At 41.5% G+C, this 23350-nt stretch overlaps 1 protein-coding gene across 1 annotated transcript in view; it reads left to right on the top strand.

The window, feature by feature from the left end:
- The window catches only part of LRP2 (LDL receptor related protein 2), a 204885-nt gene that overhangs the window by 44621 nt on the left and 136914 nt on the right, over positions 1-23350 (top strand). Inside the window, exons 3-8 of the mRNA XM_060257327.1 lie at positions 2089-2208; positions 7449-7565; positions 19877-19987; positions 20093-20206; positions 20806-20922; positions 21526-21669. Coding sequence (XP_060113310.1) covers positions 2089-2208; positions 7449-7565; positions 19877-19987; positions 20093-20206; positions 20806-20922; positions 21526-21669 — 723 coding nt within the window. The remainder of the gene's footprint in view (positions 1-2088; positions 2209-7448; positions 7566-19876; positions 19988-20092; positions 20207-20805; positions 20923-21525; positions 21670-23350) is intronic.

The following is a 23350-nucleotide window of genomic DNA, read 5'->3' as shown; positions in this document are numbered from 1 at the left end:
CTAGGCATTTGCCTAAGGAGGAGAGGGGGAAGGCCGAATTTGGCACCCCCGCCCTGCCGGCACCCTAGGCAACCACCAGTCCTGCCCTGCACAGTATTGGGTGGAAAAGTGGGTTAGAAATAATAAAATTTAAAGAAGTGAACTAACTACATCTATTCTTTCCTCAACACCAAGCAGCTGTTCTATTAAATCTTGTTATAGCTAGTTGAAATGAGTCCTGTTCAGCTCAGGCTAGGAGGTGGGATCAAATAAACTATTTGGTCATAATCACTAATTTTGGCCTAGCCTACACATGAAGAGGATTGAGGTATCAAAACCACGTGTGTCATAAAATGTAATGCCAGGTAGTCAACAGATGAGTTTGACATCCTTGCCGTAAACAATTTTGAGATTAGGAAACTTGTTAGAGAAATGAGATGGTGAAATGGACTGGTGTGGCTCAGTGGCAAAGCATGCAGAAGCTCCCTGTTTCAGTCCCCATAGTCTCCAGCTAAAAGGATTGGGTAGCAGGTGATGTGAAAGGCCTCTGCCTGAAAACTGGAGAGCTACTCCCAGTCAGAGAAGGCAATATTGACCTTGATAAACCAACCTTGCTCAGTGCCAGGTTGCTTCATGTGTTTCTGTGGACTGCAAAGCAAGGAGAAGGCTTTTTATCTTTGCTTTTCTGGTTTGGGGTATAGGGAGTATTCCAACATGTGATCTTCCACCTGTAGTCTGACTTGATGCAGTCCATCCAGTCACCTGTTCCTTTTACCTCCTCTTTCCAACCTCATTTGCTTGCCTCTATAAATCAGGCCTAAATTGACTTTTAAAAAGATTATCTGGATTTCTGGAGGGCAGGTTGTATCTGAGGCTCTTACCCACGATAGCTGAATTGAACCTTAGTGTTTTGAAGCAGTGTGCCCCTGAGTACTGGAGGCTGAAGAGAAATATATTGCTTTCATTCTGTGTAGAAGGTAGGTAGGTTCACAGGCAGGCATTTTCTGGTCACCACTGGGAAAAATAACAGTGCCCTAGATGGACCTTTGTTGTTCTAGTAGGATTTTAAAAGTGGGAGACATTTTAATCTCACTGTTGGCATATCTGATTACTTGGACATAATGCTGAACATTGCCTTATGACTGTGTGATGCGGTCAGATGAATATTGCCACACTTTTACAGATAACCTGTGGGAATCCAGAGATACTGGATGGCTGCCCCCCCCCCGGGAGCGCTATATGTGGCCTCATGGGGTTGCCAACTTCCAGGTGGGACCTGGAGATTTCTTGGAATTACAGCTGCTCTTCATGCTACAGAGATCAGTTCCTCTGTAAAGAATGGCTGCCTTGGAGAGTAGATTCAGTGGCATTATATCCCAGTGAGGTCTCTCCTTTCCCAAAACCCTGCCCTGTTGAGGTTCCACACCCAGATCTCCAGGAATTTCCCAACTTGGAATTGGCAGCCCTGACAATGACAAAATAGATAAAAAGATGTGTAAAAGCTTGCTTATGCTGGCTGTGAAATCTCAGCCATCTGCTTCTGTGTGTTAGAAATGGAGGATTCCTAGTTCATAGAATTGCTTTAAGAGATTTGCTTAGCTACCTAACTGATTTCACAGGCAAAGATTTCTGGCTTGCTGTATATGTAATACGGCTTACTTGAAGAAGGTGAACTTAGGGCGAAAGGCTACCCATTCAGGGGGCAGGAATTTATATTGATGGATTCTAGCTGACAGAGAGAGAGAGGGCCCTTTGTAGGAAGTCATTTCTGTTGCAGTCACATCCCCCCCCCCCCTTTAGCTTAATTCAGGGTGCTGGATATGTTAGGTTATAGGGTTGCCAACAAGCTTAGAGAAAGATGTCAGTTGCAGGGATAGCAAATGAAAGATAGATTAGGAAACATTAGTAGCTCCCAGTGAAAAAAATACCTTCCCTGCAGCCATGCCAGGATGACTCGTGGCTAGTGGAAACTGGAATATGTACCTGACCTTTATTTGGAAGAGTTCCTTGTATTTCAGAAACATTTTGTAGCACTAGAAGGAATTTTAATACCTAGCTCTCTCTATTTTTGTAACATCTAAATAAATTAAATCCAATTGTCTTGACTAGCACATCCCACCTGTGATGGAAGTCATTTTCAGTGCCAGAGTGATGGAGAATGCATCTCTCTGTCATGGGTATGTGATGACGAAGAAGACTGTGAGGATGGCTCAGATGAACATCAGTGCCGTAAGTTATGAACTACCACTGAAACCACCCCCCCCCCCCCTATCAGTTGAACTGTTCTTACTTGGATATCATCATTTAGATTTCACTGGTTCGATTCAGACTGCTCTAAATCGCAGTTTGTGCAAAACCTCTCAGAACCCAGACTACATTTTGAGCTTCTAACAGTGCAGTCATAAGCAAAGTTATACTTTTCTAAGTCAGTTCACTTCAGTAGGCTTAGAATCTCTGTTTAGGATTGCACTGTAAATTATGACAGGAAAACTTAAGGGTTGTAACTACTTGTCTTTTCTTCTTTTCTATCTTCCAACACTCCCAGCTGTTTAAATTAATAAGTCCACTTATGTGTCTCCAGTATAGCAGAATCTGGAAACAAAGTGATGGCTGTAACTCTATTTTTTCAATTGACAATCACTCCAAACCAAGATCTGCTAACCCATGTAGGATGCTTCCAGATGTGAACAAATGATGATTTGTTTATGAGAAGAATGAACCAGGAAGCCCTCAGACTCCCTGGTCTGAACACTCCCTTCTTCCTTTTGTGTGCTGAAGACATCCTAGTTTTGAACTAGCTGTAATTTGTTGTAATGTCTGAATCAAACGCTTCAACAAATTGCAGATTGTTGTTTAATCCTGGTTTAAAATGCTGGTTTGTAGGCAAGAAGCTAACCACAAATTTGTTTAAATAGCTGATTTGGATGTTGCAGCAAATTGTGGCTTGTTCTAACTAGGAAATTGTCAATCTCTGTACACTGCAGGAAAAGACAATGGAAGGAGCATGTAAGCCTCATGACTTCCTGAGTAATTCTTGTCACAAACTGATTTGATCATGACAACTGAATGCAAGCAGAGTTTCTGATTTTGGTTCATGGGTCAGTTTATCAACTCAGGCATAACACTTAATGATTACATTTTCTTAACCATGGGTTGGTATAGTGTCTGAATTAGCCCACTGAACTTCCCCATCTAGCTCTATGTTGATGAACTTTGTGCCAAACATATTCTCATAAAAACAGATTAATTCTTTGTGTGTCAATTTTGGCTGATCTGTGGTAATAATAAATAATGATTGATTGAAATATAGATTAATCATTAGATAAATGAGGTTTATTGTGTAGTCAGTAGTTGCTCAAATAGCTTTGTGCGGCTATAGAAGTTAGTTGAAAGCATGACTATCTAAATGTCTATGTAATATGAAACTCATTTACATAGCCTTATTACATTTTGTTATCCTTATGAACTATGCTTCTACTTACCTCATTGTTTGAATGTAGAAATATTTTGGTTGTCCTTACTGTTAAATATAAAAATAGGCATAGATTTTGTGGAGAAATCTTTACCATTGTGAAATAAGAAACAAAATTATTATTTTTGCAGTTTGAAACTATTACTTTTCTCAGTTGGGCTTGTGGTTAGCCATTTCACTGGTCATTGTGGACAGCAAAAATTATTACCTGCTCAACCTGTAGTGATTCGGTGAGAGCCATATATGTTTCTCTCCCTTGTAATCTAAGAAGCTGTGAGCTTCTGGGAGAGGCTTGAGGTGAGTAACTTCTTATATCCTAGCTCACCTGTGGACTTGGGTTTGGAAAATCCCATCTTTTCATCTGAGACAAAGAGCGCGTTGTGACACATTTGGGTACTCTTCCTCTCATCCTAGCAGGCAGGAACTTGATTGCCCTTTTTACCCCCTATGGAGAGGGGAGTGCTCTCCTCCTTCAGTTCTTTTCCTGCCTCCTCTGAGAGAACATGGATTCTTTGAGCTCTGTGGGACTCCAGTTCTCACAGAGTGGCTCCATTGCAAAATCTTTCCCTTTTGTGTGCCTGACCCTCCATGTTAAAGTCATCTGTCATCCATTTGTCTTCCATCCAGACTTTACAGGGGTGGGGAAGAAAAAGCTGCTCCTCTTGTCATTCTGTCTCCACTTCCCTCCCCTCCCACCTCTTCTTAGCAGATTGCTATGTTTCAATTGACTCAGCCACTGAAGTTTGAGATGCAGTAGCTTCTTCAGAAGGAGAACTGGGGGTGATCTTACTGGGCAAGCGTAGCAGCAGGGCCCTGCAAATGCACTTGCCACAACCCCACACCTCACTAGAGCCGCAGGGCAGAGCCTTAAGCAAAGAAGTGTTGCAAACCTTGAAGAAGACAAAAAGCAAATTGGTGGGGAAACACCAGTTCCCTGCAGAGAGCAGCGTGGAAGGCCTAACTTCATAGAACAGGCCCCTACCTCCAGGGAAGAAATGCCTGGAGGGGTGAATGAGTGGGAAGCTGTGACCCTGACTCCTGCAGAAGGTTATTAAGCAGCAAATGAGCCAGAGATTATTACTGTTCCCCACACCTTCCAATCTTGGGTGGAGGAATTTGGTAGCACTCAAATGGAGAAAAAAGAAGAAAAAAAAATCTCCATTAAGCCCTAGCAGACCTCCAGAAAGAGGCACAATGAGGCTAGTAAGCAAGCTCTCCACCCTCCACCTCACCTCAGGCTGTAGGAATGCTGGACATCAGCAGACCCCTCACTGGTCAACCAAGGAACATCACTGTGCTTCAAGGAAACATTCTGTTTCTCCCTTTTGTGGATCAGAGGAAGAATCTGAGCTCTCTAATAATGAATCTGATTGAAAGGTTGAGGGATTTTCAGAGGAAGAACCTCCTCAACAAAGTCAGCAGTCTAAAAGACTGTTCACTCAGGAGCAATTACCCCTTCTACTCTACAGGGCCCTTAATTTTTTTCATCTTTCTCCCCCTAAAGTACAACAATCCAATGACATGGAGGAGGAGGATGAGGAGGATAGGGCCTCTGAAGTCTTGTCTAGCCCCAGCAAATTAGGATGTGCCTTTCCTTTTCCCAGGTTTTAAAACAGGAAATTGAGGCGTGCATGTGGGGTAAGCTAAAAGAATGTGGTGTGCCTTCTCTCCTAAAGCATCTAATCTCTTAAAAATTCCGGTCATCGATGCCCCAGTAGCCATTTTGGCAGCAAGAGTAGCACTTCCTAAAGAAAGGGAAGCCAAACTGAAAGGTGCCGCTGACAGGAAGAGTGAAGCAGTTCTATGCAAATCACATGAAGCCATGGCTCTGTCCATCACAGCAGCAGGTGCAAAACCACTTACGGCCAGAGCCTTTATTATGTGGCTCTGAAAGTTGCTAAGAGAGTTCCCCGACTTGGATAAGAAGGTCCTTGCCTACCTTCATAAACGGGAGAGAGCAGCTGCCTTCATGGCTCGTGCCAGACTAGAGCCCATGAAATTCGCAGCAAGGGCTGTGGCATCTAATGTGGGAAAAAGGAGCGTGGAATCAGGACAAAGGCTAGTGAGGAATTAGTCTATGCTTGCCCAGAAGAAAAAAAAAATAGCACTCAGTGTATCTGCACAGGGCTTGCGTATATACATTAGAAGGAAGGAACCAACCAGAAAATCAGAGGCCTGGTTTGTAGCATACCATACAGTATTGCAGGTCAAAAAGAGCCACTCTTAGCAGGTGGCTGAAAGAGTGTGGATCAGTAGCCTACTTTTCTGAAGGCCTTGTCCCACCTGAAGGAATCATGGCATATTTTACCAGAAGTGCATCTACTATGGCAGCCTTCCATACAAATTCCTCAGTAGAAGACAATATACAAAGCAGTGACTTGGGCATCCAAATCAATGTTTGTCAGGCATTACAAAGTGGACATTATGGCAGCAGTAGATGCACCTTTGGCCAAAGGGTGCTGCAGCAGGTGGTGTAGAGAGACCTGTGTTTTGTCATTGACAGTTGGGACCTTCCCAGTATGTTTTTCTTGTCTCAAACGAAAACGTAACATTGGACTTACCATGAAGGTCGCTTTATTTGAGAATGAGAACATCATGGAGACCCACCAGTCTTTTTTTGATTTTTGCCTCAAGCAGTGGGGGAATCATCTGCCAACAGGGAAGTTGGTTTGTGAAGCTCTTACTATTTGTCCCTCTCTATTTCCCTACAGTTTTGCTTATTCCTGTTAAGGTTTAAGTTGTTTCAGAAGGGTGGGATGGGGGAAATCTAAAGGCATATGGAGTATTTTCTTTAGGAGATGTGGAAGCCTCTGATCTGAGACAATAGGCACTGCCTTCTCCATTGGGGTGGAAAGAGCAATCTAGCTTCTGCCTCCTCATACAATGGGAAAAGGAGTACCCAACTGTGCCAGAATGTCCTCTTTGTTCTCAAACAAAAGGAGCCTTCTTGGTAAGTCCTATGTTCTGTTTTTATCTTCTATTTCCCTTCAGCAAAATAGGAATATTAGCAATCTTTCTCACAGAACTGTAGTGCCATAATTAATGGCTTTATGTGTTGACAAAGCTTAACAATTTCCCGACCTTATGGTATTAATAGAACTTGTTAAGCCAAGTTCTGGTCAGTTACTCATCTTCTGGGAAATCAGCTTTTCTAGTTACAGCGCAAATCAAACCTTGAACTGTTGACCAGGAATGAGACTTTTAAGTCTCTCTCTCCCCCCCCCCCCCCACCCCCCGGACCGAGTCTCCTGAAGGAAGAAACAAAATAATCCTGTCCTTTGTCCTCCTCACCCTTTAGCGGTATGGCCAGTAGTTACATATCTACTAAGGAATCAATCTAGGACAAAATCCAGTGGCATTTCTAAGCCAAGCTTGGACAGAGTCATACTGAAGAACGTGTGTCAGGTCTACATTTGTGCACATTAACTCAAGGGATTCAGAATGGAACTCCGCACCAAAGTCCAACTGTCATCTGCAGTCCTTGGCATGAGTATGTACTTATTGTTTATGGTGCAGTCACTCAAATAGCACTCCACACTTGAGCCAATGTGGCGTAATGGTTAAGAGTGGCAGACACTGATCTGGAGAACTGGGTTTGATTCCCCACTCCTCCATATGAAGCCCGCTTGGGCCAATCACAGTTCTCTCAGAACCTTCTCAGCCCCACTTACCTCACAAGGCCTCCCACAATGGAAAGTCCTCATCTGTAGCAATCACATATTATTTGGAGCATTTCCATAAGAAATACAAGCATGGAAATTGATCCTAAAACTTTGTAGCATTCAAAGGGAGTCACTTAGACATCTTCGTACATACTGTGCACAGTGGGGTTGTGGAACAGCAATTGATTCTCAGCTTGTGTAGAATAAGATACTATATTTCATGCAGTGAGAGGCAGAGAGCAGGTAGGCTGTAAAAAGAAGAAACCTTTTCCTCCCTTCTTCATGTATAAATGATGCAGTTCTAAATACGTTCATTATTGTTGTTGTTTTTGCAGCTGGGCGAACGTGCACCAGTCGGCAGTTTTCATGTTCCAATGGACAGTGTGTCCCAAGCGCTTACAGATGTGATCGGGTGAAAGACTGCATAGATGGGTCAGATGAGAGAAGCTGCCGTGAGTAGTTTTCAATCTCTAGCACTAGATTTGGTTTCATCCCTTCTCCCTTTGGCATTTTAATCAATTTGTAAGATTAAGAGGTTTGCTGATGGACGGACATGGCAACAATATGCTTTTTGTTATCAAAATTTCAGTGCAGATTCTTCCTTGGATTAGTACCGATGCTCTCATAACAGTTACATTGTTTTTGAGACTTTATTAAGTGTGCTTCTGTTTATGTAGTGGGGGTATGGTTTGTGAGAGTCCCTGTCTTTCCTCCCTCTTTCTTTCAAACATTAAATAAAGACCATTTTCGCACACAGCTTTCCTCGCAGTCACAATCCTGTTCCCTCTGCAGCGACTGGTCGGATTTCCCACCATCCGCGCCGGAATTACAGGAAGTGCCGCGGCTTTTGCGTAGCAAACGTAAACTGGGTTTTAGCGGTTTACGTTTGCTACGCAAAAGCTGCGGCACTTCCTGTAACTTCGGCGCAGATGGTGGGAAATTTGACCAGATGCTGCGGAGGGAACAGGATTGTGACTGCGAGGTGAGCTGTGTGCGAAAACGGTCAAAGATTGCAGTTTAAGCAATTTGGAGTAACAAACGTACTATATTTGGGATGTGAATGATTTAACTGCCTCTGTATTGTAAGTTATGAACATAGAATTGTGGACAATAAATTCCAGAGAATTCATGTGCTTCAGCTAGAAGAACTCATGGAACATATTTAGTTCTTGACTGGGGGGTTTGATTACTGGGGTTGTTTTTCTTGTTGTTAGTACAGAAACCGATGTGGGAGGTTTGGGCCTTAATGGGAATGCTGATGTGACAGGTATGTAGCATTCCAAGAGTAGAAACATTGAGCTTTATGAGTAAAACCATCACATGGTATCTGTTGTCACCTCCATACAGGCCTCCTTGAAGTGCTAGGTGAATGGTACGGCCCTGTAAGAGAAGGTTGATTACACAGCATTGTACAGAGGCTGCATTTTTCAAGGGAAGTCAATTGTACTTTAAAGTTCGTTCTCCTGACATTCCGTACAAATTGTTGTGTTGATAGCAAATTGAAGTCTTGCTGAAATGGGCCGCTTGGAAGAAGGCATGTGTTTTCTCAGGAAGTGATAAAATCTCAAGGCTTGGATCCTATGTCACCGGCTGTTCTCTCTGATCACTATGGAGGCTGTTCCGTGAAGCTTGGTTCCTTCTGCTGCTAGCACTTGCACAGCCACAAGACCAGTATTTTTCAAGGAGCTCTTGTGTGAACAGAGATGCTAGGGACAGAGGAAGCAAGTTCTGCCCTGGAGGAGTGCCTCCTCAGAGGCCATAGAGAAGTGTGAGGGGAATGATATCATAGAATCTGAGCCCAAGTCTAGGATAAAAGTACCAGGACTTGTGAGACATATCAACATGCTAGTTTTTTCTTAAAACAAATCCTCTTTTTATTAACTTGGCCAAATACTTCAAAAATAAATAGTGGGTAGGGCTTGCCCAAAGTCTGGTTTGTGGAGTCATCTGGTATGTAGAATCTGGTATGTAGAACCATCTGGTATGTTGAGTCATTCTGTTACCTACAGTGGGTACAACAGGTGGCCTCAAAATTAGTAGCTGATTGATTGATGTTATTTATAGTTCACCCTTTTCGTTGGAACTCATGGAAGATTATGTAGTGTAAGTCACATACAGTCAATAGTGTGGGGCATCCAATAAAACTGTGCAAGAGAGCAGACGTCTGAAACAGAGCTGAATCAACCTGAAACAAAACAGAAGCATTTAAACATGATATATTAAAATGATGCTGAAATTACATAGCTACATGTGGAGGTATCAGCAAGGAAAGTAGCCCTCTTTATTTAGCTGACACTCATGAAGTTTCTCTAATACAACAAGACTGAATGATTTTATTTATGATGCACTTGAATATCCTGCAGAAGGAAGACTGTATTTCAGATGAGCCAGAAGCCTGTGCTTTTCATGTCATGCTTTTACACATGAATTAAAGTTTCTGATCACTGCAAAATGAAATATGATTCAGAGACAACAGATATTCTGGAATACAAAGCAGTGGGGACAGCCAGCTTGGAATTTTTTTTAAAATAACACAACTGCCATGGATCTCAAAGTCAGAAAGAGGCACAAATGACCTTAAAATATGCTAGTGACCATGGATTGGGGTGCTTGGGCTGAAGGGAGCAATTGGTCAGACTAGTTGTATCCATTTTTGGCAGTTTAATCTCCAACTTCTTCAGGGGTTGTACTTACGGAAGATCACTTCAGATCACCATCTAAGAGCCTGTATCTTTCTTTAAAATCTTCAAGAAATATGTCATTCTAGTAAACTGTAATTTCAACAGTAATTACTTTGTTTTTATACGATCTATGCAGTCTGCATCTACTCTTCTAAAATAAAACAAAAACGTAGGATATGATTTCATTGACTTCCTGTTAATTTTTATACTTCTCATCATTTCAGTGATTTCAGCAGTGATTTCATTGATTTCAACAATGGCCTGATCTGATCGGCAGTGCATAGGGCATATTTGTCTGGGTAAGGTAGCACATGCTAGCCCAATCTCATCAGATCTCAGAAGCTAAGCAGGGTCAACCCTGGTTGGATGGAAGGGCTACCAGGGTCACTACGCAGAAGCAGGCAGTGGCAAGCCACCTCTGAAGGTCTCTTGCCTTGAAAACTCTATGGGGTTGCCATAAGTCAGCTGTGATTGGACAGCACTTTCTTCCACCAGCAAGATTCTTCTGTCTGAGACAAGCTGAGTTGAGGACGGCATTCCACAACTGGGGCACTACCATGAAAAAGGTCCTGTACCTGTTGTCACCCCTCTGATTTATGGAGGTGAGCCCACCCAGTGAAAGTCTTTGATTAGCAGAGAGGGTCAGATAGGAACAGGGGGTTACATGGTCCCAAGCTACATAGGGCTTCATAAGTTTTTTTTTTTTTAAAGGAGTTTAAATGTGCCTGGAATCATACCAGAAGCTAGTGGAGATATTTTAAAAGCTGGTGAGATAGTATTGGAATTTCAAGTCTCAGCTGTGTGACTGTCATATTCTGGACTATTTACAGTTTCTGAGCAATGTTCCCTCTAAACTGTGGAGTCTTGTGAGCAAAAATTCTATTCTGTGAGCTACTGGCATTAAAACTGTGAGTAAGCAATTTGGCTACTGCATAAATTAGTTTGCTCTGAGATCATCCTCCCAAATGTGTGAGCTGGAGGCTAAAAAACTGTGAGCTGGCTCACACTAACTCAGCTTAGAGGGAACACTCTTTCTGAGTAGTCCTCAAAGGTAGCTATATGTACAACACAACACAGTCTAATCTGGATGTTACCAGGGCATGGGTAGTTGTGCCAGGTAATCTTTATCCAAAAAAAGGACTTTGGCTGGTGCACCAACCCAACCCTGGTGCAAGGCACTTTGTGCCATGGATACCACCAGATAACCTGCAGTGCATTCAGGATAAGGGCTAAATCTAATGGTACCCCTAATTGTAAACCTCATCTTTTGAGGATGTATAACCCAATCAGACCAGATGAACAGCTCACAGTGGTATTGTTTAGATTTAGGTTGTTCATTAACCTTTCACCTATCCCATTATCATCTTCAGGCAAAAATGTCCAGTGCTCCCACCACCTTACTTGAATCAGATGAAAATGAGAAATACAGATAGTATCCTGATGACCTTTCACCCCCAAATAACTTCACTCAGTGGCTTTTTATACATGTTAAAAGGAATGAACTACTACAGAACTCTATAATATAACAAAAAGCGTAACAAAAATCTTTCATATAATAATAGAAATACCAAAGTTCCCAGTTCCTACCTCTGAATCTACAGTTTGATGGTATCAGGAACTAGGGAGAGGTCCAGAAGAATGAATAGAGTTGCACTCTCCTGTCCTTTTCTCACAGTGCTATTCTACCAGACTTAACCCTTTTAAGTTAATTGGAGTCAACAGGCTTAGAAAGGTGTAATTGTCTTTAGGAGCTGTACTGTCAGAGTAGGTAATCCAGCAGTCTGGCCAATGCAATTTTAGAACCAGACCTGGGCCAGAAGCCAGTTTGAAATAGGTCTAGATAATTAGTGTCGTCCAAGAATGTCTGGAATTGAGTAACCACTGATCACTTTCCTTATCCTAAAAGGAAAGATTTGTGATTAGCCAGTGACTGGTACAGTGCTCAGGGTCCTTTGGGGTGGGAATTCTTTTGAACTGGCTAAATTACCACCTTCTTAAAGTGGTTGTGCTGACATCTCCCTTAAAGAGACATTAATCCCTTCTCAAATCTATCCGGTCATCCTCTTATTGTTAGATGTTGTAAGCCAAGAAGGGCAAGGGTCTACCATGCTGGTGGTAGGCTGCAGAACTCTAAGCGTGTGTTCTCAAGATGAAACGGCTGAAGTTAATCCAAGCAGTCATGATTAGATGGTGTCCTAGACCTGTTCTGTACCTGAATTGCATTCAACACTTGGCATCCAAGTTAAGCGAGAATGTGAGTGATTTTGTCCTCTGAGTGTTTCATGCATGAATCATGGTGGGCTGCTGAGAATGTATTTGGCAGTGAACTGCAAAAAAGGAAAGCATACAGGTTCACTTTCAGGCAGGCAAATTTGTCCTGAAGCGGTATGCGCTTTGAAAAGATTTGTGGAGACCCTGGCTTTTGATCCTCACTTACTACCCCATGTGTCAGTAAATTCTGAAGCTGTGATGGATATTCATCCTTGGACTGAAGAAATGCTTCATATCTTTCAACAACAACAATGTAAGGTTCAGTGAACAACTTCCTTAGTTAACAGAATGAAGACTATGAGTTTGGAGCCTTAAAAGATATTAATATTGCCTTGATTATGGGAAACTGATTGCATTTCGAAAGAGTGTTAATGCATTCGTTATTAGATATTAGATGCAGTTCGTTATTAGATACTAACTTAAGGGTATGGATAAAATGAACAAAAACTGAAGCACTGTTGTTGGCCTATATAGTTCACCCTATCACCTGCAGTTTAGAGGACTTTTGATGTAGGAATATTGCTGGCCATGGGAAGGTCTGTCTGCACATATTTATTGAAGTAATAGGTAACGGAAATTTAATCAAGTTCACCAATCCATCATCATGCCCCCCACTCTAGGTTAAAACTAAGGTCTATGCAATGCCTCCATACCAATACTTTATGGAAGTAGAGAGCTCTTCCCCAAAGACACCAGAAATAACTTTCAGTGGATAGTTAAAACACCCATTCAGAAACCACCATTGAAGGCAAATCTCACTATATGGTTATTTGGGAGAAAGCTGAAGATTTCCACAAAAGAAACTCTAGTCTAATGTGTAATAAGTCATAGGCTCTGGAACCCCAGGATTTTTCTCCATGTTCCATATCTCAACTTCGAGAAGGAGCTGTAGCTCAGTGACAGAGGATGCGTCTTTGCATGACAGCCAGCATAGTGTGGTTAAAGTGTTGGACTAGAATCTGAGAAGCCCAGGTTTAAATCTCCATTTAGCCATAAATCTCACTGGGTACCCTTGGTCCAGTCATTCTTTCTCAGCCCAAACTACCTCACACTATGGCTTGGAACATGAAATGGAGGGCTGTGCATGCTGTCATGTGCTTAGAGGGAGGGGCAGAATAAAAATCAGAGAGATGCAAAAGTTCAAGTTCCCTCGCTCTGAGGCGGAGGACCATTCAGGGAAGACCATTTTCTCCTTCCTGTCTCCGCTGCGGGAGTCACCTGCCCTTCAGTTATTTTCCTACCTCATCAGGGAGAGCAGTTAGAGAGTAGACTGATCTACTTCTGCTTTCTAAAGTAGTTCCTGCCTCCTTGAATGAGTAGTGAGAATCATCCACCAAGATGTTGTCTTTTCCTCAGAGGAAAAGAACCTTTCACAGTAAGTATTCAGTGGGTCCATTCTTGATGAATAGTTACATAGCATAGAAAGAAAGTTGAAAGTTTATTCACAGCCTAAGCCAGCATTTAAAATAGTAAAATCATACAAAATTAAAACTGAATGTCTGTAAAATCGTATATAAAAAGGCATAAAATAGTGTTGTAAGACTACAAATATAACAGAACATGGCAGTTACAGCAAACAGATTGGCAAAAAGTGTTTAACCATTTCCTGATTGAATTATTAGAGTTTTTCTTATTTTTGTGGCAAACCAGCCAAATTTTGCTAATTTGTATGTAACCTCAGGGTTCTTATTGTCAAGAAGATTCTTAAGGAGTTGTAATTTTTGACTACTGATAAAAGGTATGGCCGTGGAAAATGGAAGTACTTCATGATGATCATTTTAAGCCTCACAGTCTAATATGACATGGACTTTAAAAGTAAAGTTACATAGCATAAGAGTAGCCTTGCAGGATCGCATCATTGGTCCATCTAGTCCAGCATCCTGTTTTCACACAGTGGCCAACCAAATGAACTTAGAAGGTAAACAAGCAGAGCATGGAAGCCAAAGCCTTCCGCTGTTGTAACCCTCCTAGCACTGGTATTCAGAGGAACATTGCCTCTAAATGAGAAGGTTCCATTTAGTCATCATGACTAATAGCCGTGGATGGGCTTATTGTACATGAATGTGTCTAATTCCCTTTTAAAGAAGAAGAAGAAGACTGAAGATTTATACCCGCCCTTCTCTCTGAATCAGACTCAGAGCAGCTTACAATCTCCTATATCTTCTCCCCCTACAACAGACACCCTGTGAGGTGGGTGGGACTGAGAGGGCTCTCAGAGCAGCTGCCCTTTCAAGGACAACTCCTGCGATAGCTATGGCTAACCCAAGGCCATTCCAGCAGGTGCAAATGGAGGAGTGGGGAATCAAACCCGGTTCTCCCAGATAAGAGTCCGCACACTTAACCACTACACCAAACTGGCTCTCCCAACAACCCAACAAAAGTAATGGCCATCTCTGCACCACTACACCAAACTGGCTCTCCACACCAAACTCGCTCTCCCAACAACCCAACAAAAGTAGTGGCCATCTCGGCCATCTCTGCATCCTAGATGCTGCAGTGCAAGTAGCTGGAAATCATTTGGTCTGCTTCAGCAGGCTTTGAAGAACCTTTATTTTAGCAGGCATCACTGGAGGCAAGCTTTAAATTTCATTGGAGATAAATGCTCTTATTTCTGAATGAGCTGTGGTATTTCAAAGGCCAGTCAAATGCACAGTGCTCCTGGTAGTAACTCGGCAGTTATACATGTAGTCAAATGGCACAAAGTAGATTCAAAGCTACAGTCTGTGTTATTGCTAATGGGATTAACAGCAAGAAAATCTAGCCATGCAGAGGCTAAGATACACACCAGTGTTTCAGCTCCAGGCCATTTAATTAGAGCATCGGAGCTTGTTCTGCTTCATAGAAATAACTGTTTTCTTTCCAGCTACATCAATATTTGGCCATGATTGAGAAGCCGACATTTTCTTCCCCTCCGGAAAATTATAATTAAAACATTATAAAGTTAGCAAGGCATAAAGTATATGAGAGCAAAAAGCCATCCCTCTAGAAGCTATCTCTATATGGTGGTTAGAAATATTTATTTTGCCATTTCAATAGGAGATATTTTGTCAAACATTTGTTTCATAGCTTATTTTTTAAACACAATATAACTTGAACCAGTTATTTAGAAGATGCAGCATATACCACAACAACACCGTAACAGCTTACGTAAAGAGATTCTTACTTGCAATGACTGATCCCTGTATCTTATTATTTCTATAGACCAGCATTTATCAAATCAAAAAGTGCCAAGGAGGCTAATAATGCATTCCTAAGCGAATGTTCTCCTTTCTAAACCCATTGACGTCAGTAGGGTTAACCACTGTAGGACAGCCAGGAAGGTCTACTCAGAATCCTACTCATGTCTGTTCAATGGGACTTCCAGAAAAGTACCATTAGGATTACACTGCAATACAGTAATTATTACTTAATATTTCTTTCGCTTCTGTGGAGTATTGATTTGTAGAAAAAAGCAGTTTCAAGACCCTTAACTGAAGCAGAACACCAAATGGTGTATTTCATGTCCCCCCCCCCCCCCCCCGGCTTCTTGTCTTCTGCTGTATTTTCTTGAGGCCATTACTAAGTAAACCACTAAATTAATGTTGTGTTTTATAGCGTTTGCCTGCTGCTGTGAGAACCCTTTGGGTGACTCGATGAGTAGCAGTTCTTTAAAAAAATAAAATCCTATGTCTTGCCCCTGGTCATCACCCATGAAGTTTTATTTTAATGTGAGGCAAAATCAAGCATTGTTGCATATGAAACAACTCAGTGAAAAAAGAACATTGATCTGCCCTGAAAATTTTAGAATTCTTATTGCGCACATTTAGGAAGAATACAAATTAATATATGTGGGGGCACACTATGTGTGTTTCCGCCTATAGGGCTGAGCATCAGTTCCCCTTGCCCTTGTAATAAATTTGGCAGATTTCAGTAGTGGCCTAAAAACTGAAAGCTAATTTTTCCCCCCTGCACTTCAGGTGGGCTATCTTCTTTAATTTATTTTCCAGAAATCTTTTTTATGTATGGACAAATAAACACACAATATTTTCAAATCAGATCTTAAAAAAAAATACGATGGATATTCATTTAATTTTGTAATACCTTTAAAAAAAAAAAAAAACCCTGCTCCAGGGTGGTCTAGACTCTCTCCAGGGTGGTCCAGCTCATCAGTTCTGTGCATAGCTGACTTGATTTCCCCTGAGTAGAGTTGTCAGGTTTCCCCTAGTGGCCAACTCCAGACTGGGAAACTCCTGGAGATTTGGGGGTGGAGCCTGGGGAAGGCAGTGACCTCAGTGAATTACAGTGCCATAGAGTCCATCCTCCAAACCATCCATTTTCCCCCAGGGGATCTGCTTTCTGTAGTCTGGAGATGAGCCATAACTCCAGGAGATCTCCAGGTCCTAGCTGGAGACTGGCATACAAGCCCTTGAGCTTGATCCTACAGATAATTTTGTATACTTCAGTTGCGTGGCTAGCATCCTAAATCAGCCTTTCTTTCGCTACATTAACAGAGACATTACAGAGTTGTTAAATCAGAACCATCCATAAGTTTACGTAAGTTACTGATTGTCTGTGGTCTCAGGCATGAAGCCAGATATCTTCAACAGAGAAGAAATAACACAGCTGACGGTTATTGGTTGTTGGGTGCAAAGTGACTTGCATTGGGTCTCCATGCCTCCTGCATAGAAAATGTAATTCCTATAACCTCCAACTCCAATTTGAAAGTGTGCTGAAGAAAGTACATTTCCACAGAATCCTTAAGTGTGCATGCCGCTGTCCACAGCAGCTGTCAAAGTACTATCAAGAGAAATCTCATTTAGCCCTAATGACCCGCTGTCCCTGATAATCATCTTGGTATTGGCTCCTAAGGTTCTGTTGTTATTGCTTACTGACAGTTAATTAGAAACATAGTCACAAAGGCTGACTTTTTTCAAAATGAAATGAAACAGCAACATTGAGCCTTAAAAAAAAAATCTGTACTGAAAATCCTGAAATGATCCCCCCCACACACACACTGCAACTGAATTAACTGCAATAAAGTTACTCATAAAATGATGTATAAGCTGATGAATTTGACAGTTCTGTGACCAGAGACATTTTACTGCAGTACTTAAAGGAGAAAGAAGTCTTCCTTAGATTTCCCGCCACATCTGAGAGTTGTCACAGTATGTCAGGCACTGTGACCTGCGAACTTCTAAAATTAGGTTAACAATTCTTTGAATTTGGGATAAGCAGATCTTCTGCATTCTCTTCCTTGCACATTTTCTGTGGACTACACCATTTTCCTATATTCCGGTTAACCTAGATACTCTAAACTTAATTCTAGAATCCCAAGTATATGCAATTTGATGAAGCTTCTGTTGCATTCTTTCTCTCATTACATTGCTGGTGCAGATGTGTGTGCTGATAAAACAAAAAATGTGATTTTGATTTGCCTATAAAGCACCATGATTTACTTGTGCAAAGTTTTGTTGGGTATACTTGCATTGGTAAAGGCAACACAGGAAAAGAATTTTGGTGTACTCATCATGTGTAATTATATCAAGATTGAATTTTGGCACTGTTTTATCTGTGCATGAGCATGCACTGGTAATAGGAGAAGAGAAGGAATTGAAGGTAATGAAAGCTGAGCTCTGTACAGAAGTGCTAAACCAGAGAGAGAGAGAGAGAATTTCTTAAGCTTTGATTCTACTTTGGAAATAGGACTAGGTAATTCTGGACTCTAGAGTTTGGGAGAAAATGTGGATAAGGAGAATTTAACTTCTTGATACCTCATGGCTGTTGTTAGAATTCCTATTGGTAGTCTAGCCATGCAAAATATTCCAGATTTCATAACAAGGACAAATAATACCATAACGTGCATTTCACCAATTTACCAAATATGCCCTGATTACAGAATTTATGATATCTGTTTGAAGCATCTGGTTTTCCTGGTTTCAGAATTGTAATTTCTATGAATTCATGGAGGCTTCATTCAAATCAACCAATGTAATGAATATTATGTGAGAGAAGGGAGCATGGCATAGTCCAATCTCATCAGATAGTGGAAATTAAACAGGGAAAGTACTTGGATGGGAGAATACCAAGGACAAGACTCTGCAGTGGCAAACCACCTCTGTGTCTCACTTGCTTTGAGAGCCCCTTGCTGAGGTCGCCGTAAGTCAGCTGTGGTCAATGTTTCCTCTAAGCTGAGTTAGTGTGAGCTTAGAGTTTTTAAGCGCCCGGCTCAGGAAAGGTGGCTCCAGAGCAAACTAATTTATGCAGTAGCTCACAACTTTAATTCCAGTAGCTCACAAAGTAGAATGTTTGCTCACAAGACTCCACAGCTTAGAGGGAGCACCGGCTGTAACTCAACAACACTACACACACATACACACACACACACACACACTGAATCATCCAGTCCACATAATATCATCTGTAATAGGGCTAAATGCTGTAGGCTTATGGTGCATCAGGAGGACAATCCTCTGTTCAGAAACTGGCCTCATCTGAGAATGTCCCTCGAGGGTACTCAAAATGGACCTTAGCCTTCTGTGCTCTGTTCCCTGATTCTCCCTCTCCCCCCAAAGATGAACATGCACATTTTAACTGGGGAGATTAACAGTGGGCCTCCTAAGCAGGGTTACATCCTTCTAAGTACATTGAAGCCACTGAGCTCAGAAGGATGTAATTCTGTTTAAGACAGCACTGAAACTCACATGAATTATATGTGTAAGTCTCGGAGCAGCAACTATTCATTATTTAGAGAGCTCTGAAAATATGTCCTTTTATGCTGCCTATCTTATTGTGATATCTGTCTTAGCGAAAGCAGCACCTAGAATAATAGTTACCTCTCTGAAAAATATTTGAATATATTTCTCTTTCTTAGTGATAGATGAACACTTAACTGTCCTTATTGAGACTATGAAGTTAAGAGACGGTGGCAGCAAATTTCAAACCTGTGCCAGGTTGGAGCCAGGCCTTAAATCCTGTATTGTGCTGGAATGAAAGGCTCAGGAAAGCAATGAATGGAAACCTGGAAGACAAATAGAAATTCTAAGCTGGAGAAGAATTATGGCCCAATTTAACCTTCTACAGGGTACACATGCACCAGAAAAAGTTAGCAGCACTGTGTTCCCATTGAAATCAACTATGCACCTACTTTAATGCTATGGAACGTGGCTAATTTTCTCTAGATTGTGACCATTAATGTCTCTGTGAGTGGAGTTTGCCTTCTTCACTTTAGTAGATATGTGTACAGTGGGAAAGGCGCACACCACGTTCACACAGAGCACTGGGTGTATATTGGACTAGACCTGCTGGATTGCAGGTAATGAGTTGACAGATCAGAGTGAGAAATCTATGACCTGATCCCGAGAAAGTTAGTTATGCCTGGATCTTGATGAATTTGGTGGGACAAGTTGTTTACTAAAGCTCCTTGATTTCAGGAACATTTAAGCCCAACGGATGTTTGCTTGAACAGAGCCCATTATGAGATGAGCCAAGATTGAAGGTTTGAAAGGAAGGAAGTTTCAGTACCGAGTAGAGCAAGAGAGTCTAAGCAAAGGCAGCAGTGACTTAAATATAAGAATGCTTTGGCAGGATTATTCAGATTATTTATTACTGATACCACTGATGTTTATAAGCATATGCTGCAGAAAGATCGATTGATGGATTGACCACCCAAAACAGTGGTGAAGAAACTGCTGACTGTTTAAAGACTGATTTCAGAATGGGAATTCTGTTGTTTTCATAAAGCAGTAACAATAATGATGCCAAAACAAATAAGATGATGCCATGCATTGTTTAACTACCTGGCACTTTAGAAGAAACCACTTTTCTCCTTGTAGAATACCCAGTATGCGATCAGCTGTCTTGTTCCAATGGAGCATGCTTTAATGCAAGCCAGCATTGTGACGGCAAAGTGGACTGCAGAGATGCTTCTGATGAGACTAACTGCAGTAAGTATTGCATTTCTACTCCCCAAAACAGCTGCTACCCATTCATCAGATGACTGGTGGACTTTTGTTTCCAGAACTCGCGCATGTCTTCTTCTTTCTTTTCAGCACACGGCTGCTCCAACACCCAGTTTCATTGTGGGAATGGAGAATGTATTCCTCGAGCCTTTGTCTGTGACCATGACGATGACTGTGGAGACAGGAGCGATGAACATTCTTGCAGTATGCTGGCTTCTGCTTGGATTTCTTTGACTGCTTTACAATGCATTCCACAACTAGAATACCAGGACAGTTTACCTCAGTAGTTCTGCTTGCTTTCTAGATTTTTTGTTTGTTTCCTGGCTAAGCATTTAAAACTTTGAATGTTATTTAACAGTTATGCACACTGGAAAGCACTTTACGATCTGCTGTGATGCGTATGAGTTTCTACTGGCCATGCACACATGCTGATTGACAGTCTTAGAAATACTGCCAGTGAACATGGCGGCCAAGCAGCAGTAGCTGTTAAATAGGGAATTTGCAGTTAAAAATATTAGGAGACGTGTGACTTCTACCCATAATGAGGCAGAGTTAATGTGCACATGGACCATTTTGAACTGATATGCACATGGAACATGGTTGCTCCGGGCTGGAAAATTCCTAGATGAGAAGATATAAGCATCTCCATGTTAATATGGTCAAGCCTGTTTATGGGGAATGCAGGTTCTATCAAACATCAGATAGTTTTATTTCCATGTGCAGGTGTTAAGGGCTGAAGGCTAAAATGTTGGAATTTTGACTTTGGGTAAAGGTTTACATTCCTTCCCCTCTCTCTTCTTCAGCATATGCAACCTGCAAAGGGAATTTCTTCACTTGCCCAAGTGGTCGCTGTATTCATCAGAGCTGGATCTGTGACGGAGACGATGACTGCGAAGATAATGCAGATGAGATCGGATGTGGTAAAGAATGAAACATGACAGTTACAAATCAGATCTTATGAAATCTTCTAGGCTTTTAGAACATGATTTAGCAAACATTGCATTTGATCACTTTGGGGATTTTGCTTATTTAACATATATATGTGATTTTTGTCTTTTTGTTGCTAAATTTTGAAGATAGAGCAAGAGAATGCAACTGGTGTATGTCTTTGCAATGTAGGGCTGCAGTGAATAGACCTGCGTAGGATTCTGAGTAGACCTGAGTAGGATTGCTCTCAACGATAGTTAAAACTTGTATTGAAAAATGCAGGATATATATGTGATTGATTCATGCTTGGAGACATACGCAGTCATAAAGGTTCACTCATTAAGGAACGGATGGGACTGAATATACACTTGGTGGCAAAGACAAAGTCTCCTCTGCTTAATGTATGAGATAACCCATGAAAATGAGGTTTTTCAAATGTGTTTTGAAGGAGCAAGACGAGGAGGAGAAGGTTAGATTTGTCTGCTTGAAACTGTCATAGCTGTATTCTGTAATTAGAGAACTAATGACAAATAGTTAAACCTTACCCAAAATGAAATGCAATTTGAGAATGATGCTCAATGATTGTCCTTCTTTAGAGAGTGGTGATCGAGACTGCTACCCGGGTGAATGGGCCTGCCCTGTATCAGGGCAATGTATCCCAGTCGGTAAATTCTGTGATGGGACTCCAGACTGTCCTGATGGAGATGACGAAGCCAACATAACAGCAGGCAGACACTGCAGTGAGTGTTTCCTTTATACTTCATGCTCACAGACCAGAGGGTCATAAGTCAACAAATTCGTTATGGTACAGAATAATACAGTCTAAACAAAGAAATCTGTTATGGTACAGAATAATACAATAATACAGTCTAAAGGTACAGAATAATATAGTCCAACAATACAGAAAATAACTAAATCTGGAACACTGAGTATAAAGTTCTATTAAGATATAAATATTTCATTAAGAAAAGGAATAATTAAAAACCATAGATAAAATTTTTGCCACAACAAGAGTTACACTTGGGTCAGTATCAACCAAAAGCTTTGTAACTACTTCTTGTTTTGATATGCGTCCCCTCTTCTGAATATATACTGTAATTCAGGGGTGGCCAAACTTGCTTAACGTAAGAGCCATATAGAATAAATGTCAGATGTTTGAGAGCCACAAGACATGAATGTCAGATGTTTGAGAGAAGGAAGGAAGGAAAATAGCCATATAGAATAAATGTCAGATGTTTGAGAGCCACAAGACATGAATGTCAGATGTTTGAGAGAAGGAAGGAAGGAAAATAGCCATATAGAATAAATGTCAGATGTTTGAGAGCCACAAGACATGAATGTCAGATGTTTGAGAGAAGGAAGGAAGGAAAATAGCCATATAGAATAAATGTCAGATGTTTGAGAGCCACAAGACATGAATGTCAGATGTTTGAGAGAAGGAAGGAAGGAAAATAGCCATATAGAATAAATGTCAGATGTTTGAGAGCCACAAGACATGCATGTCAGATGTTTGAGAGAAGGAAGGAAGGAAAATAGCCATATAGAATAAATGTCAGATGTTTGAGAGTCACAAGACATGAATGTCAGATGTTTGAGAGAAGGAAGGAAGGAAGGAAGGAAAATAGACTGGAATTGAGGAGAGAGGGAGAGGTGGAAAGAAAGCAACTTTAAATGCATTCTCTAAGCCGCCAGCTGGCTTAGTTTGGAGAAATGATTTAAGGAGACAAATGCCTTCTCTAAGCTGGCCAGCGGGGGTGGCGGGGGCTTCAAGAGCCACACAATATGTGTGAAACAGCCACATGTGGCTCCTGAACCATAGCTTGGCTGCCCCTGCTGCAATCCATTTATCTCCAGCAGTGATTGTGGAACACCAGGATTGCCATGTAGGCTGCTGTTAATTGCCTTTGAGATCCCAGTGTTGAAAACAGGAAAAGCATTTTTAGTCATGGCAAGAATAAGCGACACAATAATCACAACAGTAGTGGTAAAACGTTGTTGAATTTGCATGAATAGTGGCTGGTTTTGTAATGATTTTGCCATAGAGAATCAGCTTTAAAAAATAGTTTGAAGTATTTCAAGTACTTCTAAGTATTTCAAGATTTGTTATACCAAGAAGTAAAGCGCATTGGTCAGTTTGCTAACCTGGACCATCAAATTCCCAGCTTCTGTGCCTAAAAGTGCAGTTCTGAACAGAGTTAGAATGGTTAGCATGGCACTGCTGTTTTTGTGGGATGCCATAGTGGTGGCTAACTCTGTCCCAGAGATCAGTGATTCGGGAGGCAATAGGTTTTGCCACTAGATGAGTCCACCAATCTGGCATCTCAAGGTTTCCCGTGACCCCAGTTGGTTGACTTGGACGAGCAGAGGAGCATCAACTGGCAGGCAGGTCAGTCAATGAACAGGATCTGGTAGCCATGCTGT

The sequence above is a fragment of the Heteronotia binoei genome, chromosome 16 (genome assembly GCF_032191835.1).
Source record: "Heteronotia binoei isolate CCM8104 ecotype False Entrance Well chromosome 16, APGP_CSIRO_Hbin_v1, whole genome shotgun sequence".
Classification (NCBI taxonomy): domain Eukaryota; kingdom Metazoa; phylum Chordata; class Lepidosauria; order Squamata; family Gekkonidae; genus Heteronotia; species Heteronotia binoei.
The sequence above is the reverse complement of the archived record's forward strand: the minus strand, read 5'-3'. Positions and strand labels throughout refer to the sequence as shown.